The sequence below is a fragment of the Berghia stephanieae genome, chromosome 2 (assembly GCF_034508935.2).
Source record: "Berghia stephanieae isolate SIO BIC M18660-M18661 chromosome 2, UCSD_Bste_1.3, whole genome shotgun sequence".
Classification (NCBI taxonomy): domain Eukaryota; kingdom Metazoa; phylum Mollusca; class Gastropoda; order Nudibranchia; family Aeolidiidae; genus Berghia; species Berghia stephanieae.
The window spans coordinates 126628358-126648357 of record NC_088361.1 but is presented as its reverse complement, the minus strand read 5'-3'; the positions used below and the strand labels follow the sequence as shown (position 1 = coordinate 126648357).

At 36.0% G+C, this 20000-nt stretch overlaps 1 protein-coding gene across 6 annotated transcripts in view; it reads right to left on the bottom strand.

Moving 5' to 3' along the window:
* The window catches only part of LOC144966545 (protein unc-13 homolog B-like), a 299970-nt gene that overhangs the window by 245100 nt on the left and 34870 nt on the right, over positions 1-20000 (bottom strand). For 5 of the 6 annotated variants that reach the window (XM_078903194.1, XM_078903195.1, XM_078903192.1 and 2 more), the window contains exon 2: positions 11304-11809. In XM_078903194.1, coding sequence (XP_078759320.1) covers positions 11304-11343 — 40 coding nt within the window. In that variant the 5' untranslated portion in view covers positions 11344-11809. Of the gene's footprint in view, positions 1-11303; positions 11810-11855; positions 11951-20000 lie in introns of those variants that run through there. The other variant, XM_078903200.1, reaches the window with a different exon arrangement.

Sequence of the window (20000 nt, the reverse complement as noted above, 5' to 3'; positions counted from 1 at the left end):
TCCTTCCGTTTTGAGTCGTTTTCTTCATCAATGGGGGACTTTGGGTCGATGGTTTTAATTCCATTGTGTTCCAGTTTTCTGAGAAGTCGTCTCTGTGGCACATTATCAAATGCTTTCGAAAAGTCCAAAACAAGTAGTTCTGCTGTTAATGCCTTTCCTATTTCTTCTATGGTGTTTACGAGCTGGCTTTCACAAGAGCTAAGTTTCCGGAACCTTTGTTGATAATCGACTAGCACATTGTGTCTTTCATTGTGCTCCATTGTTAAATGAAACTTAATATGCTCGAGTATTTTACATGTGAGACATCAGCGACACTGATCTATGAGGCAATATCTCGTTTACCTTTTTTGTTTACGTTTCCATTTGGTTCTCATTCTGAAGTTAATCTCATCATTGCGTGTTTAAGAGTATGAATAGCCGGAAGTCTCTCATATAGAAAAGGACCAAACCTCATAATAAACATTCAAGGCGCTGCACTTGAAACAATAATGATAAAAATAATGATGATGATGATGAAAATAATAATAATAATAATAATAATAATAATAATAATAATAATAATAATAATAATAATAATAATAATAATAACCATTTTTAAGCAACTTGTTATATTGCTTGTGTTTCATGAAGGTTGAGTGCCCGAAGCGTTCTTCTCACGTGTACCTTTCCTTTTCAGAAGTCCTGTCCATGAAGTCACCGCATATGTCCTCCACATTTATCTGCTACATATCCGTCCCCCCCCCCCCCCCCATCTCCTCATTTCTACTCTTTTCTCTATGCCTCCTAGGGCATAAAGGAAGCCTTATATTCTGAGTTACGATTAGAGGGGACCACACGAAGTGTCCAATTAGTGGATTGTCCTCTAGGGGCCAAGGTTTCCAACTTTGTAGATTTTATGCCATTTCCTTTATAAACACTTGGCATTTTAACTCACTCAATCCTAAAGATTTTTGCTACTGTTCAAAATTGGGGGAAAATGTATAAAAAATGAGCATGTACATAGATATCTTTATTCAACTTCCATAAACACGTGAAAATTAAAATCAACAGCTTTGATACTACGCCTATAATTTGTCTAAGAATAATGTAATAAATAGGCATGTGGTAAAAAAAATGATATAGTCAGTGTTAGGGTTGAGTGAGTTAAAAGCTGAGTGAATGAAAATTCACATTAGAGTTTTGATAGATACAGTTTTAAAATCATTTAATAAAATCACTTTTATATTCACAAGGAAAGCTAAATTAACACCGACTATATAAATTTGTCTGACTTTTAAATCGTAGATTTGTATTTACAAACATTTTGGTAATTTCTAGAAATATATAGGTGTAGCTAGTAGAAGCTCGGAATAATGAAAAGGTCTGTTATTTTTTTTCTTTTATATTTAAATACAATATTAATAATGGTACTCAGTATTTGTGACCGTCCTAACCCCCCACTCATAAAAACATCGAAAAGTCTATGAATGTCTGGCAGCCCTGCTGAGAGGGACAGCGTAAGAATTTTCCCCATCTCCAGTAGTAGCACAGTTAAGAAATACGACACTCTAATATTAGAATCAAGGAATTGAATTGAATATATATATATATATATATATATATATATATATATATATATATATATAAATGTGTGTATACATATATATATAAATATATATATATATATATATAGATATATATATATATATATATATATTTATATATATATATATATACAGATATATATATATATATATATATATATATATATTATATGTCTACATCTTTTATACAAAAACATCAACTAGAAAAATAAAACAAAACAAAAACTATATGGAGATAATTAAAAATAAAATAAAATAATGAATAATTTCTTATTGAAATCTGATCAGCCCTTTTAGGCTTTTCGCCGACATAAACTTTACTGTAAATCCTCATAAAAAAAGGAGTACTTAATATTTTACATACAATTGACATGTCTCACGGTTTTAATTAATCTCGGGGCCTATGTAGGAGAACAGAAAACAGATCTGACAAGTTTACCATGCTGCAAACTTTGTTATAAGAGTCTCTCAAACCAATTTAAAGCTGTCTATGTTCTCATGTGCTCTGGTAGATAATTCCACGAAACTGCAGCGGCAAAACGAAAGGACTGTTTACCAAAATGGGTTGTTTTGATATTTGGGACATTAACAGTATTGATGCTCCTAAAATCATATCTTTTTTTCTTTTAAAGATACTAAATTTTCTAGACATTTTTAGGACAATTTGTGAAGAATTTTGAAAGTTTATGTTGCCATAATTTGCATTCGCTTGGTTTCAAGGGGGATAATTTTAGCCTTTGTTAATGACTCTTCGTAGGTGCCGGTATAGTCTGATAAATCTGAGAGCACGTTCTTGTTTTGTTTTTTGTTGTTTTTTTTTTTCCATTTTCTTGGTATTTGCTCTTGAGCAGAAATGCCAAGTGAGTGGACAAAAGCTAAAATTTGATAAAATAAACGTATGGAAAATTGTTAGCTTATTTAGTTTGGAGAGGTGTCTTCCTTTTCTTTTTAGTACGTTTAATTGTTGAGATGCCTTCCTGCATATTTCCTAATTTAAGTTGAAAGTCAATATCAAATCCAAGTAACCTAACAGTGTCTTCACATGGTATTGTTACTGAATCAATATTAAATGCCGGGAAATTATTCCGCGTTCTTTTGACTACAGCTAGAGCCTGGAACTTTTCTGGCTTAGCTTTCTTGCAATTTATATGTAACCAATTTGTGAGGATCTGGCTCTCCCACTCAAGAACATCAATCAGAGTTTCAAAATCGCTATGGCAGTTCAATGGTGTATTATCGTCGGCATAATTATATAGGACTGAATCTTTTACAAATAAAAAATATATCATTTATGATTAATACCCCGCTTTCCTTGTTCTCAATGCCTATTACAATATTTCATCCATCCCCAAAAAGCTTTGAATGAAATATATATACATAATGTATAAAAATGTACAGACACATACACACACACACACACACACACACACACACACACATAAACATAATGTAAATCTATTTTCCAATAATCGGTGATTTTGCTATTAGAGTATGCATTCTAAATCTATGGATTTGTTTTAATCCCTCGCACAGAATTATTAAGAAGTCTGTTTTTTTTCAGAAATGCTTTAATAAAGATCAGATATTGTCAAACACCACACATGCAATAATTCTTATATATGCGTACGCATATAACATGCATATCTAGCATACACTCAGAAATAAAACAAAAAGGCATATTATAGCACTATAGCCCATCTGTCGTATCGTATGGCAAAATGAATGAATGCAATCAAACCCCTCATCCATCTTCATTTTTGACAAACCCCGTTACTGGACCAAGTACGCACCAACCCACACCAATCCACACCAATCCACAACAATCCACAGACCCGACTATCCCTTCACTTGCATCCCCGAAAATGAATTCAAGAGCAGCAAATGACCTCTGACCAGAAGACCGATTCATCATCTACCCTTTCCATCACCTCACATGAACGTAACAGAGTGAGTGTTGAGATCAGTGGGGGACCCAAAAGCAGAGTGATTCTAAGCTCCATGAGTATTTATTTTATCCCTATCGTTATTAGAAGACCTAGGTGAACGTATAGTAGGTCTGATCACCGAGCGCAAGTATGGACGTGACTTATTACGGTCAAATGGACAATATTATATTGTGGTGGTTTGAGAGTATTTCCATTACAACAATGAACCAATAACAATTTGGATTATCAGACCTGCAAATGTGCATATGAAGGGGAGGGTTCAATTTTACTGTAACATAATAGAAAAAATATTATGAGGAATCCTTAATCTTTAGAGAAAAAAAAACGTAACTGTTCAAGACTTTTTTTTTCATGATAATTCATAATGTTCTTAATGCTAAATCGTTGAATGCTAGAACCTATCATTATTGAAAAAGAATGAAATCTTATAAGAAATAATATAGATGAGGTCCTTGGGAGGGAATAAAATAAGGTTCTTGAACATATGCACTTGAAATTTTCAAATCGTTCCCGACGTGCGCTCCAGCGGTTGCGAGGCGAGATTGGGAACTTGTTTAAAATTTCAAACACAAGAATTTTATTTTATTCCACATTCGTTTTCCTGTAAAGCCATTGGACACGCCTAAAATCGCATTTTTTTTAATGTCGTGTAAAACAATTATGTTTGCTACGCTATCTATCTTTTCACCAGATCCAATATTTATACAATTCGAGTTATCGAAGGGTTGCGGAATTGAAAAGAAGGATAAAAGAACATTTGAACCCAAGCCAAAGGGCAAATGGGCTTTCTTGGCCGTATGTGGCCACGACGGCATATTGAAAGCCGAATACAAAGTGGCTACATCGAAGGAAAAAGAGCTCTTGGTCGTCAGAGGTTGACGTTCCTGGCCAGTTCGAGGCTGTCAACGAGCAACATCCCTACAAACTCCGAGTACATGAAGTAGGCGGAGGATAGATCGTCGTGGAGGAATATTTCCAGTATCAATACTCGATCTGAATGTTTCAGTCACAATCGAAAGAAGAAGAAGAAGAAGAAGGGGAAGAAGAAGAAGAAGAAGAAGAAGAAGAAGAAGAAGAAGAAGAAGAAGAAGAAGAAGAAGAAGAAGAAGAAGAAGAAGAAGAAGAAGAAGAAGAAGAAGAAGAAGAAGAAGAAGAAGAAGAAGAAGAAGAAGAAAGAAGAAGAAAGAAGAAGAAGAAGAAGAAGAAGAAGAAGAAGAAGAAGAAGAAGAAGAAGAGAAGAAGAAGAGAAGAAGAAAGAAAGAAGAAAGAAGAAGAAGAAGAAGAAGAAGAGAAGAAGAAGAAGAGAAGAAGAAAGAAGAAGAAGAAGAAGAAGAAGAAGAAGAAGAAGAAGAAGAAGAGAAGAAGAAAGAAGAAGAAGAGAGAAGAAGAAGAAGAAGAGAACAAGAAGAAGAAGAAGAAGAAGAAGAAAGAAGAAGAAAAGAAGAAGAAGAAGAAGAGAAGAAGAAGAAGAAAAGAACAAGAAGAAGAAGAAAAAAAGAAGAGAAGACAGAAGAAGAAAGAAGAAGAACAAGAACAAGAAGAACAAGAACAAGAACAAGAAGAACAAGAACAAGAACAAGAAGAACAAGAACAAGAACAAGAACAAGAACAAAAATGAGAACAAGAACAAGAACTAGAACAAAAACAACAACAAGAAAAACAAGAAGAAGAGGAGGGTGAGAAAGAGGAAGAGGAGGGTGAAGAAGGAGAACACTAGGTTGAGGCCTAGTCCATTTTTTTTAATACAATTTTCTCCAAGAAGGACATTTCCCAATTGCATTCAAGCACCGAAACACACCACAAGACGTTTTATAGGCGCGCTGGTAATGACCCGTAGAAAGTGTCTAATGTATTTGGAGATTGTAAAATTGTTGATTGTGTCGGAGCTCATGACGTCGGGTCGTCCCTCCAGACGAGGCCCAATATCGACCGTATTTATAAATATAGAAAGTAGCTCATTCCTTTTTATAAGGAGAGGATTGATAGATAAAAATGGATCAATTCCAAGTTTCAGAGAGACAACTAAATGATCTTCGCTCCACAAAGAGAAAGATGAAAAAGGAGGAGGGAGAAGAGAATGACGACGGGGATGTGGAGTAGAAAGAGAAGCAAAAAGAGAAGGAAGAAGAAGAAATATGAGGAAGATGAGGAGGAGGAGGAGAAGGAGAAGGAGGAGGTTGTGGAAGAGGAGGAGGAGGAGGAGACGGAAAAGGCTGTCGAGGAGGAGGAAGAGGAGGACTATGAGACGAGGGAAAAGCAAAAGATGAAGTTAGAGGAGACAATGTAACTCTGAAGCCATGCATTCTCTTTATAATCACCGAGACACGTCAATAGACGTTTTAAAAGCCTTAAGATAATGACCCAAAGTATTTCGGGGAATGTAAAGTTGGTGATTGTGTCTGGTATGTAGTGTCGGGTTACTTGACGGCTGTGCGTTCTTCGGAATTAAATCAATATTGCTCTTGAATTATTGTATTTACAAATATAGAATCATATTTGTATAGTAAAGAAACGGCGAATTGATATCTGAAAAACCCATGACTTTAGACGAGAGGTTAGACGACCACAGACAAACAACTTGTGTCCATATCATATCCCCGATATGTCTGAATTACTTCAGATATCGCCAACGGGGTTGCTAGATCTAATTTAGATTTGTTGGAAAGTTTAAGCGCTTACTAATGCCGGTGTGGAAAGCTGATTTACATCGAGCAATTTTATATAATCTCACAGGAAAATGTCAAAGCATACACAAAGACTTGAAATTAAACAAATGATGCGAGGTTTAAATAAGATTTTAAAATTATTTAATGAATGAACAGTGAATAAAAGATTGACTTCCCTATGGGGTAGGAATTTGGAGGGGTGGCGCTAGAAAAGAATCCTCAAGCAGTGACAATGTTGGGTGAGATAAAAAATTGAAAAATGGGGAGAGATGAGAAAGGATGGGGAGTGAAGGGCGAAGAGGGGAGGAGGACGAGGAGGAGGAGGAGTAGGAGGAGGAAGAGGAGATGAAGGAAGAAGATGAGGAGAAGGAAGAAGAAGAGGAAGAGGACGAGGAGAAGATAGGAGGGGCACTGGTGATGATGGTTGCGGATTGCAATAATGGAGAGGTCCCCTGTTTGAGAGTTGTTGCCAAGAAGACGAGGGTCATTTAAATCGATTGATATTCAAAAGACGAGTTTTCTGGTCAATCTTTTAAATACGTGTCTTTCAAAGTATGCCAGTGAACTGGTTAATACTTTGTTGTTATTACTAGTATTGATACGATTCAATTACTTTAAGCAATATTAATATCAACTTCCGTAATATGATTAGGCCGTCAAAACAAAGCAAAACAAAAGAAATGAACGACTAATCTTTGAAGTGTTCGATTACTGGTTTGTTGTCGTCTCCTGTAAGCTTTATAATATAGCCACCCTTGTTGCAATGAGAGGGGGATAGAGGAAGGAATGGTTGGGCGGGGAAGGGGGTTAATGGTGGGTCTTGTAATCAATACACATCAATACGCATCAAAGCGATCTATAAGAGGCTCATTGCCACTGCTTTGTTTTCTTTTCTCCCCAGACAGAATCCCATTTCCTTTAACGCATTCTCTTATCTCTTTTGTCTGAGGATCGATAGAGGAAGCTCATGCCATGAAATCCTTTATTATATCGGAATGTATTGCAAATTGGTATTTATATAATTAAGCACATTCTACATTCCACAGAAGGCGGTGGGTTCTATACTCAGATATGTGACTAATCGTTTGAATCTGGTATTATGTTGGAATGAACCGCTTGCTGAAAATTTGTATTTAAATGCAGCCCTGCCTACAACTACGACAATTTTGTAAGCTTACGAATTTTAAATCCTAACGGAAGTACTACATAAAGCTATTTAGTTCAATAAAGCATCTCATGAAAACGACATATTGCTGCCAGAGCTAGTATATAATAATAAACTGAGGACAAATTTGTAATTTTTAAGGTAAGTTATAGCTACCGTCTACTGTGTTTTTACCTCTGAAACCACGAATTTTTCCAATTTCAAGTAGGCAGGTTGTACTCATCCATATATACTTATTTATTTAATTATTTTTGGTATTTCCTTTGATTAATTATTGATTTTACCTGTATTAATTGGACATTCTATTCTATGTAAACGTATATTATTTCATACTGGTAATTGCCTAAAATAAAAATTGGAATTGAATATGAATATGTAAATGCACAAACTTTGAGTTTTATTGAGGGGGGTGACCTCGCATTGAGTGAATTGGAATACAACCAAATAACGATTAATTATTCTCTTTGCTAGTACCGTGATATCCCCTGGAATTTTCTTACAATATTTTGAAGTATACATCAATCTGAGAAAAGCATAAATTTCCAATCCTAATCGTTTTATATCGATATGTGACCCTCCGTCTCAAACGGTATTATGTCGGGATGATTCTGACCCCAAAAAGTGAATTTTGAGATGGAATGATGAGAAATTGGACCTTAAAAGTTTTTGTAAAGCAAAAAATAGTATTTATACTCCAGCATGACGTAGAGAAATTAAACCCAAGTTTTATATTTGTGGCAATGAATTCAATTTCCCTAATCGAGTGTATCCCGACATAATACCGCTTTGAGACGGCGGGTCACATATAAGAAAATTTCGATTAAGAACTGGCGGACATTACCCCCCCCCCCCAATACAAAATGTAGCGGATTTAAACACGTTTTTGAACCAGTAGCACTGCCTTGGCTCGCGCACATTGTCTCTCAAACGATTCCTCCTGGATTTTGTTTTCAGAAACTTCACGGTTGAAATACAAATCTAAAACAGTTGCGGCAGGTTGTGTAACTCGAAAGATAACTACAAATACGTTACTCAATTTGCTCTTTACTGAGGTATACGTTGTCGTACTGTTTGATTAGTACCTATTTGGTTACCAAAACAAATGTCCAAATATAAAATTAGTGAGGTACATGTCGGAATATAAATGTTTGCATGATGATATTATTATCACGATGATTTATCCTCTATTCGTGGCAGCAGCTCTAAATGGTTGCACTGCAATATTTCGGCGATCTACCCAATATGTACAAACTTTTCCACACTTATGAAACCGCTCGGCAGCGGCATCTCATCAATGCAATGTCCAACCAGATGCTCTTCACTTTTTGCAAGCCTTGTTATCTTCGTCCTTAACCATCATAATATAGTCTGGGATATACAATGGGAAAGATTAGACTTCTGTATAAAGATGTGTCTCTTGAAGTAGTAGAATGTCAGCGGCCAACAGCTCTGAGAAAAAGCTATTTTGACCATACTCTGACTTTCGATCTTGACGGCTAAAATTAATGTCTAGCCACCTAGTCAAAAGCCGCGTGATCCAGTAGTCTCAAAAATCTGACTTTTCTGACTGGTGGGATACTCGCTGACAGTGATTTTTGTATTATAATTTGTCGGGTCGGCAAGTACTTACGCCGTTAAAAATTCTTTTTCATTGTATTCATTATAGGCATTGCTGTGTTGTGGATCCGAATTTTTATTTTATTAAAAAAGTTGACGTCTTATATAGAAAATTAGAAAGAATTGTTGTTATTATTATTATTATTATTATTATTATTATTATTATTATTATTATTATTATTATTATTATTATTATTACTATTATTATTATTATTATTACTATTATTATTATTATTATTATTATTATTATTATTATTACTATTATTATTATTATTATTATTATTATTACTATTATTATTATTATTATTATTATTATTATTATTATTATTATTACTATTATTATCACTATCATTATTATCATTATTATTGTTATCATTATTATTGTGGATTCGACGACAGTGACGGATATGGATAGCGTGTCATTGCAGGACTTGCCCAGCGTTTTAGTACACGGACCTCCCAGTGGCTGTCCACGGGATTACATATCCATTGCATAGTCGTGAGGTGACAGTAACCCGCTGAAATGGTCTTTATGTTTTTACAAAGGCGTACTGTTGAAGACTTTGAAATGACTTTCTCTTATCTCTTTTCTCTGAGGATCTTTTATTATATCCGAATGTAATGCAAAAAAGGGATATATTGATTGAGATCTGTATTTTCACACAGGTGTATACAATTGGACTGCATTTGCACATCTACACCATATTATACTATTCTTAGTTTCCATTTGCACAATAAAACACTCCCACATCTGAAAACGGCTGAGGTTGGTTTCATGGCGCCATGTTTTTTTATCCTATAAGTATATTATAAACGCTGGTTTAAAATGCAAATTGATCCCTTCAAATTTCACACTTCAATTTATGTACAATATCTTTAACGAAAGAGTGAAAATGGAGATGCTTCGGATGGGAACAACATTGTTCCCATCCGAAGCCTTATTGTTCCCATCCGAAGCCTCTCCATTTTCAACCTTTCGTTAGTATTTTCACGATCCCAGGCTTCAGGCAGCCCCTACCGTTTTGTACAATATCTGTGTAGCATGCAAAGCTTTTGAATCAGTTTCTCAATCATAAATTTAACGTCCTTATTCATTATCAGAATTCCGTGTCTCGTTTCACTTCTCGTGTTGTGTTTTAAGTGTAAAAGTGAAACAGATCTAAGCTTTTATTCACAAAGTAGTTGTAAAAAGAAAAAGCCTCTATTTGCTGTTTGTTTTAAATCAAACGTTGAAATCGCATTTAAACACGGCGTTGTGTCCCTGAACCTGCAAGCTTCCGGTAGTTGGGTGAAAACAATCTGGCGGATTTCCCTTTGAAATAGCAAACGACAATGCAACCCATTATTTGAAGTGTTTGATTGGAAAAACATGCGACGCAAGAGATGTGTTGCACGCAAGTGCCACGATATAAAAACCTTTTTCTTATTGAAGTCCGTTTTAATTCATTCGCCTATTTTCTTTCACAAGTCACGTGATGATGTACGCAACCGTTCCAATGTTTCTAAATAACGCCTTGTACTGACTTTACGACGACCTGAGCCTCTCGATATCTTGATACATTAAATGTTGACTAAATAAATAATATGAATGTAAACATAATATAAAGTGTAACAGCATATATATATATATATATATATATATATATATATATATGTGTGTGTGTGTGTGTGTGTGCGTGTGTGTGTGTGAGCGTGTGTTTAAAACAGATAGTAGATAGATAAATCGATAGATAGATAGATAGAGAGATAGATAGATATAGATAGACAGATATTGATAGATAGATAGATAGATAGATAGATAGATAGATAGATAGATAGATAGATAGATAGATAGATAGATAGATAGAGATAGATAGACAGACAGATATTGATAGATAGATAGATAGATAGATAGATAGATAGATAGATAGATAGATAGATAGATAGATAGATAGATAGATAGATAGATAGATAGATAGATAGATAGACGAATTATATCTCGGTCTATTGTTCACTAGAGTCTAATAAGAAGAATAAGTAAGTTTAACAGAGAATATTATATTGAAGTGATCAAATTGTGGTAAATGCAGGCTTTATCTGCTATCTGGCACAAAGTGAACAGGAAGTAAATTGCCACTCCTTGAAACATTGATCCATTGAAATGTTTATCAAATTGTCAAAATAATTCAAAGGTCGGCACCTTAACTAACCTTCAACAGGTCAAAAAGTCATAACATAAATGTCAAGTTTGATCATTTTGACCATTTGAGAATAATTCTATCGAAACGAAACTTGATTTTTTTTATTGGTGTGAGTCAGTATGCATGCTTTAGATAAAGATACTTACCTTTGACAATAATAATCCAGGGATCGGTCAGTTGGTACATTCTAGGACCCTGCCAGGGCACCGAGACTCCAAGGTCCCTGTTGGAATCCCGGCACCAAACTCAATGAACTAGCCACAATAAACAAGCCTCAAGATATCACAACAATAGTGTGTTCAAGTATTCCTTAATCACGAAATCATTTTGGGAACATGTCCTGTTGCAGATTATATACTATCTCCTTAGTCAGCTGACTGTCTTATAGTTGTAGAAGAAATTATGGGATTTAATGATAAAAACTCCATACTGAATTAGTCCTCAAAAAGTTTTTCATAAGATGAACGCCATTGTCCATCCATATTCCATCCCCTTAGGACACACTTATATTCACTGATATTAAATCATAGACTTAGTAAATAATCGTTCCGTAAGAGGTTGACGCATTGTTTTATCCTACTTTCGAATCTCTTTGACCAATTAGAATGCTGATTTTGAATTATTTGGACATTTACCATAGTTTTATTTGTTTCTAAATTAAAAAAGAGAAAAAAATGAAACAACAGTGACTTGAATACATTAGCTATTAACCGGCTACAGAACGATTTATGAAATGTTCTCATCTGTTGAGCTCAATGTGTATCATCACTATAGAATCAACTTGCCTCAATGTGTTTGAAGCCTGAATGGTAACTACATAAGTAAGTAGGCTACGCGTCACGGTTAACACAGATATATCTACGCCATAAAAGGCCACTGTGAATTGACAGCAATTATTTCAATCATTTGTCATTATTTTTATCTAATCCTACACCCTCAATCGTACAAGGTACTTATCCTCTGTCCATGCCCGTATGAATTTAAACTAGTTGCTCTCCGAATCTAACTGCTGCTACTCTACTCGAGTTGGGTGTGATCTTCGCAATTATTTCGCCTACTGTTTCACAAGGCTTGTTGTAACCGCATTGAAAGTAGTAGGTTGATATAAAAAGAACAATAATAATAAGATAAACACTGTTCTAGGACAACAGACTGTTTGTTTTCTTATTAATTTGCATTGTTATTGATCGTGTTTTCATTATACACAAGGGGAATAAAATACTTGGTAAATCGTATAAAGTTATTTTTCATTATGATCGAGTTGTCGTATGACTTATTATTATGATATTCATGCTTTTGTGTACCGCATAGTGAAAAGAAGAAGAAGAAGAAGAAGAAGAAGAAGAAGAAGAAGAAGAAGAAGAAGAAGAAGAAGAAGAAGAAGAAGAAGAAGAAGAAGAAGAAGAAGAAGAAGAAGAAGAAGAAGAAGAAGGAATGATAGGGTTAGAAGTAGGAGAAGAAGAAGAAAAAGAAAAAGAAGAAGAAAAAGAAGGAAGGATAGGGTTAGAAGTGGGAGAAGAAGCAGCAGCAACAGGAGAAGAATGCAGAGGAAAAGAAACTTGAGGAATATGGGAAATATGAGGGGAAATATTCGCAAAAAAGGAAAATTTCAAATTTTGATTCACCAAGTTGTTTGCGATCGACTTGTGTTTTTCCAAAAGTAATAATCAATTGTTTAAAATGTTAACTGGGCGAACTTTGAAGAGCTACATCCATAATTCTAAGTTGACAGTGTGCATGTGGAAGCAAATGTGAACAAATGATAATACGGCGCTGTCATTTGTCTTGAATTAAACACATACTTTTTTATACCAATAAACTTGGTGAGTCAGTGTGAATAAGCATTTGTAATCAAATCAATTAGGATGATATTTTATCAATCTGATGAATGTGGTGATGTCACACTACTTTGAAGATTGCACTCCATTTTAAATATTGCCATTTCAAACGTAAATGTTATACTGATTTTGAAATGCCACTATAAATGGTGTGAGGATGATGACAATAACGAGATTGCGGTGAGAATGATGATCGTGCTGGTGGTAGTGGTGGTGATGATGATGATGATGATGATGATAATGATGATGATGATGATGATGATGATAATGATGTCCTTTTTCTTTCTCTCTCTCTCTCTCTCTCTCTCTCTCTCTTTTCTCTCTTTCTTTCTCTTTCTCTCTCTCCCTCTCTCTTTCTTTCTTCCTCTCTCTCTCTTTCTCTCTATCTTCTTTTGTGTATTTTTTATTTCTTTAACTCTATCTTCCTTTCCATCTCTATCATTATCTCCAGCTCACTCTTCTTCTATGATTTCATCGTCCAAAATGTCACTCTCTATCTAGTCATCGATCTATTTACCTTCGTGGTTATCAAAATAACTACTAAACAAATTCCCTCGTGAATTGTAAAGAATGGCTCGCTGATTCATAAAAATGAGTTCGAGTCATTGTCCAATCAATTTTAAGATTGTAAAAAAAAAACAAAAAACAAACAAACAAACCCAAAGAAATCGAGCGTATCAGTGAACGTTTCGGACTCAACCTCGTCGTAACCCAGATCAAAATCCGTATTTTACGATATTTACTTAAAATCCGATAAGATGACATCACAGATCTTCTTCCGTGCGGCTTTGTGGTCTTGTGGTATGACACTCACCTTCGGATACTAAGGTCCCGAGTTCGAGTCTCGCTCTGAGTGGCGAGCAGGGGCATGGTTGAGTCCTTGGAAAAGGCTCTTAACTCACATTCTATCCACGTCAACAGTTTTGTCTCTGTCGGAGAAAAAAAACGTAATAACGCCTAACAGGCCTCGTGTGTCGTCCTTAATCTTGTTGTTGGCTAGAGACTCATTTTAAAGCACTTTGAGCACGTTTCGCGGATATTGCGCGATATAAATTACTTACAAAGATTATAATATTTTTCATTCCCCCCCCCTCCCACCTTATCTCTCACTCAATCGATTAAGTTAAGTTATAAAATAAAGAGATAGAACGACTCTATTTTTAATTTAAAAAATAGTTTAAACTAATAATTTGTAATAATACAGCAAAAGGATTAACAAGGGAGAATTAATCATTATACGATGCGCTCGACAATACGAAAACAAACAAAATCTCACAAATGCACTTGGTCTGATCTTTGAGAACAAAAGTCAACAAAGCAGCCGACCAATAATTTGACCCCAAGCATCTTATGATTTGTCCTTTCATCATCATTATTGCTTTTTTCACCTTGGTCAGGTATAGGCCACAGACAAATAGATAGTATGCAGATGACGTCACTCAGGCCTCTGTTATTGTTTTTGCCATCCGCGTTTGTGAGTTGTTCTCACTAAACTGTATTAACCAGACTATAAAAGTTCATGGTTACACAGAGTTTGTGTGTTGGTCCGTTATACTTCCGGATGGCAATGTTGTGAACTCCTTGGCCAAGCGCATTCTATCTATAGGCCACAGACAAATAGTTTTCTTCCTGCTCTATCCTGAGCTAACTTTTTAAACTCGTTCCATGTCTTATCATGTCCCTGTATATCAGCTTCTTTAACTCTTCTCCATGTTCCTCGTGGCCTTCCCCTTGACCTTATGCCCTGAAGATGCCAGGCCAATACTTTCTTTGTTATAGTGGAGTCATTCTTTCTAAGGGTGTGTCCACCGTAGCATCGTTAAGTTATAGCCTGACAATGAAACCCAAAAAGACTGGCAATTTGACATCATTATATTATGGTTTCTGCACCCCCTAGTGAGTTGTCGTAAGTAGTGCTCATGGAAACAAGTGGTCCCATTGGTTTAACTATTGAATACAATTCACGATTTGTTTTCTTTTGTGGCCAAAGACTGGCATTTTGACGTCATTTTTTGGTCAGTGTCAGGCTATAAGTTAACGATGGCTACGGTCCAATCCACCTCCATCGTCTTCTTCCTATTTCCTCTCCCTCTGGTTTCTGCTGTGTTTTTCCCCCCATACTTCTTCATTCTTAAATCTATCCATCCATTGTAATGTTATATTAAATTGACATTTCTTGTTTGATGATGAAGGATAATTAAATTATGAATGTTTTCAACGACTTGGTGGTCAATTTCGGCCAATGAATGTTTCCAATTGTTGCGTGAGAAGTTGGTTAGTTTTACTTTGAGTTGAGGAACTTGTGCAATAATTTTAGACATTCTTTGCAAATAATCTAATCGATGTTATGCGTTTATGTAATATACTCACAGCCGGACATAACGTACCAATACACAAAGCTATGTGTAACCTCGAAAGTTTATAGTGTGATAGATATAATTTAGTGAGAAGTAATCACCAAAACGGAAGTCTACAAACAAAAACAAAGAGCTGAGTGACCAGAGTTTTGCTCCTGCTATTGATACAACGAAGATGACGTCACTCTGGTCTTTGTTATTGTTATTGCCATCCACGTTTATACTTCTCACTTAACTGTATTATCCAGACTTTAAAAGTTTATGGTTACACAAAGTTGTGTGTGTTGGTCCGTTATACTTCCGGATGGTAATGTCGTGAGCTTCTTAGCCAAGCGCATACTATCTTTAGAAACCTTAATGTTGTTCGCATCGGTTTTTATTTTAAAGCTGCTCAAATACAGAACTAGAAGACGGCCATCCGTGACGGAATATGGTACCAAGGTAGGAGCTTTTTTTTAATGGTTCTGAATAGGAAGTCCCTTGACATTCTGCAATATTATAATATGTTATATATATTACATGTGCGGCTATGTGGTCTAGTGGTATGACACTCGCTTTCGGATCGGAAGGTCCTGGGTTCGAGCCTCGCTCGACGCATAGTTGAGTCCTTGGAAAAGACTCTTTACTCACATTTTCTCACTGTACTCAGGTGTAAAATGAGTACCTGGCCGTTAACAGCGTTGTCTTTGTCCGAAAAATTGTAATATCGCCTAACAGGCGTCATGTCTTGTCCTACATCTTAAATGTTGCTGTTGACCAGGGACCCCTTGTAAAGCGTTTTGAGCACGTTCAGTGGATATTGCTCTATATAAAAGCTCAATATATATAAGATGAAGGCTTGTAATAGGGAAATATAACGGAAACTTAGCAACACGGTTCGAAAAAGAGAAGGGGGTGTAATAATTTACGTAGGTTGTTTTCTTTGAAGATATTTCGTATCTCTCTTTGTACAATTCTCTAATGGTACATAGTTACAAGCAACCTAGTAATAATCAATATTATTCTCCTGTTCTAACAATAGGACAAGGGGAAACGACTAACTTATACTTCCGGAAACATAACACTTCGTCTAAATGGTGTCCGTTTATGCTATCGCCCACAATGTGAAAATAATTATAATCTGGGTTGCTCTAGAATTAACAGAGCATGCTTCCTGACAAGTTTTTACTCTATTATTTTCCTTTTGATTTCAAGCCAAACGAATTGCATGGCAAAGATGCCAATAAAAAGAGGGGGAGGCTAAGAGGAAGTCAGCTAGAATGGATTGAGAAGCGCGGGGGCTGGGCGAGAGGTAAACAATTGTTAATGACGAAGTAAAGAGCAGCTATTTCCCTTTTCATATTTTCTTTTCTTAAATAGTTTTTCTCTCTTTAGCCGAGGCTTGCATACAAACATAGTTGTTGTTTTTTTTTCAATTTTTTTTCCACCTCTACAACCATTCGATAAAGTTCGAGTTAATTGCAAGATAAGGAAGGAAGGATAAGGTTGAACCAAAGATTTTCACTAAATCTGCTCTTGGATCCAAGACGACGGAGTGTTGTAAGATAAAAATTTTCACAGGCTCAGTCCCTCGCTGTCTTTAGTTTATGCATATCAGCCGAGATAAGCAGCTCAACAGAATTTTTAGCGTGACACACAATATCAAGACATTTGATTGGAAAAATGCATGAACACATTTGTTCAATTCATCCAATATCCATACTCCACCAAATGGCAACAATATCGTTATTGAAAAATGCATGAACATATAATTGGATTCAGTAGTCTGATGTCACGCCGCACAGCAACGGCGGCCATCTTGGTTCTAAACAAAGAAAATCATTACTTTGTATTCTTCATGCTGGCTAGAACTTTTCATATGCCTTGTGATCAGAATGTGTAAAACTCAAAACATGATCAAGTTTATGGGGTTTTTTTTCCTCTGGATACGCTTTTATGCTCGCCGGGGGAATATTTCATACGGGCGTCCGCCATTGTTCCGATAGTTTAGAGCCAGTGTTACCAAGTTACCATGCGTCATAAGGAAGGAAGTGACGTTACGACTGTTGAGGGTATTTGTTCAATTCATCCAATGGCCATTTTCCACCAACTGGCAACGATATCGTTATTGAAAAATGCATGAACATATAATTTGTTCAATTCATCCCATGGCCATACTCCACCAACTGGCAACGATATCGTTATTGAAAAATGCAATCTGTTGACATCATGTTTTTACCTGAATACATTTCTGAACAAAGCTTGACAAATGGCTCATGTTTGTAATTTGATAAAAGACGACAGTTATCTGCTTGTTGCTGGGGAACCTTGCACTCATGCCATAAAATATGTATGCGTTTTTGAGAAATGACAAAATCAAATGGGACATGCTTTAAAACATGTTTCAGTATCATATCGTCTACGTGTGTGACCGGCAATTGCATGTCATTTTGATTTTGTGGAAATACAAAGTAAAGTGAAGGGCAGTTCTGCACGTGAATAAATTGAGAATAATTCATCATAACAGTTGAGGTTTTAAATCATTACCAAATTTGTGAAATTATCAAAATATATGGTGACAGAGTTGCGAAAGGCTCTGAGTCAACGTAAGTCACGTGATATTAATGACAGATAATGACGGATTGTTAGCATTGAGCGTGATGATTATGGCTTTGTTATAACAACATCTAGATAACTTATTCCTTGAACATGTTAACACCAAAAAAAATTCTTATTAGAGGAATAGTGCAAAGCTGAAAATAAAACAATAACATTATGCTATAAGCTTTAAAAACTTGTCAATACAATACGCTTCAACAGTCGTGACGTCACTCCCCTCGTAATGACGCATGGTAACTTAGTAACTGGCTCTAAACTATCGGAACAATGGCGGATGCCCTTATGAAATATTTCTCCGACGAGCATAAAAGCGTATCCAGAGGGAAAAAACATGATACATCTGATCATGTTTTGACTTTTACACATTCTGATTACAAGACATACGAAAAGTTCTAGCCAGCATGAAGAATAAAAAGTACCCATTTTCTTTGTTTAGAACCACGATGGCCGCCGTTGCTGGGCCACGTGACATCAGACTATTGAATCCAATTCCTATAAGAAAATAATTAAAACCAAGTGACCGAAATATACATTTTTTAGAAGAACATTTACTTTGCGCCGAAATAACCAGCATAACCACGAAGGCTGGACGAGTTGTGATATTAAGTATACGCCAGATGCTGTTAGTGCATAAGGTGATGCTCGTATTGACAAAAACAACTGTAAGAGAGGAACAGAGTCAGTGCAATGATTGTCTATATAAAATGTGAGCTTTTATATAGATAGAACGAAGTTGGCGTCACTCGAGTCTTTGTTATTCTTTTTTTGCCATCCATGTTTATGGGTAATTCTCACTAAGCTGTATTAACCGGACTATAAAAGTTCATGTTTACACATAGTAGTTTTGTGTGTTGGTCCATTATACTTCCGGATGGCAATATTGTGATTTTATTAGCCAAGCGCATACTATCTATAGAGCGATATCCACTAAATGTGCTAAAAGCGTTTAAAAGGGGTCCCAGTGATACTTAACATACAGGATGAGACTTAACGCCTGCAATGCGATTGTGTATTAGTCCAGTAATTATTTTACATAAGTAAGTGAGAGAAGGTAAACCTTTTCAAAGCAATCAACTTTGCGCCTCCAGAATGGGGACTCGAACCAGGAACTTATAGAATGTGTGCGCTTGGTTAAGAAGTTCACAACATACAACATATATGCCATCCGGAAGTATAACGGACCAACACATAAAATTATAGTCTGGATAATGCAGTTAAGTGAGAATTACTCTTAAATGCGGATGGCAAAAAACAATAACAAAGATTGATTCTATCTATAGGTCGGAAGGCGAGTGTCATACCACTAGACCAAAAAAGTTGCACAAGTGAAAAATGTTGAAACACAGATATATTACTACTACTTCTTAAATGTAACACCACGACAATGGAATAATAATAAATGAGCTTTTATATAGGGCAATATCCACTATACATGCTCAAGGCGCTTTACAAAGAGAGAGAGAGAGAGAGAGAGAGACAGAGAGAGAGAGAGAGAGAGAGAGAGAGGGAGGGGGGAGACATGAAAATCCAGTGGAACAGGACCGAGGGTGATCAAGAAAAAAAAATATCTACAAAGCTTTATAATAGGATCCAGACAAATCAGATGATGAACCGTACTCTGGAAAAATACGTTTTTAAAAATTTGGCCAGAAAACTCATCTTTCGTTCGGCTATGTGGTCTAGTGGTTTGATACTCGCTTTCGGATCGGAAGGTCCTGGGTTCGAGCCTCGCTCGGCGCATAGTTGAGCCCTTGGAGAAGACTCTTTACTCACATTCTCTTACCGTACTCAGGTGTAAAAAATTGTACTATCGCCTAACAGGCGTCATGTCATGTTCCGTCCTAAATGTTAAATGGTGTTGTTGGCCAGGGACCCCTTGTAAAGCGCTTTGAGCACGTTTAGTGGATATTGCGCTATATAAAAGCTCATTCTTCAAGTATCGATCGGGTTTTTCCAAAGTACGGCAGTTAACTCGTTAAGAGAGAGAGAGAGAGAGAGAGAGAGAGAGAGAGAGAGAGAGAGAGATAGAGATTGTGTGTGTGTGAGAGAG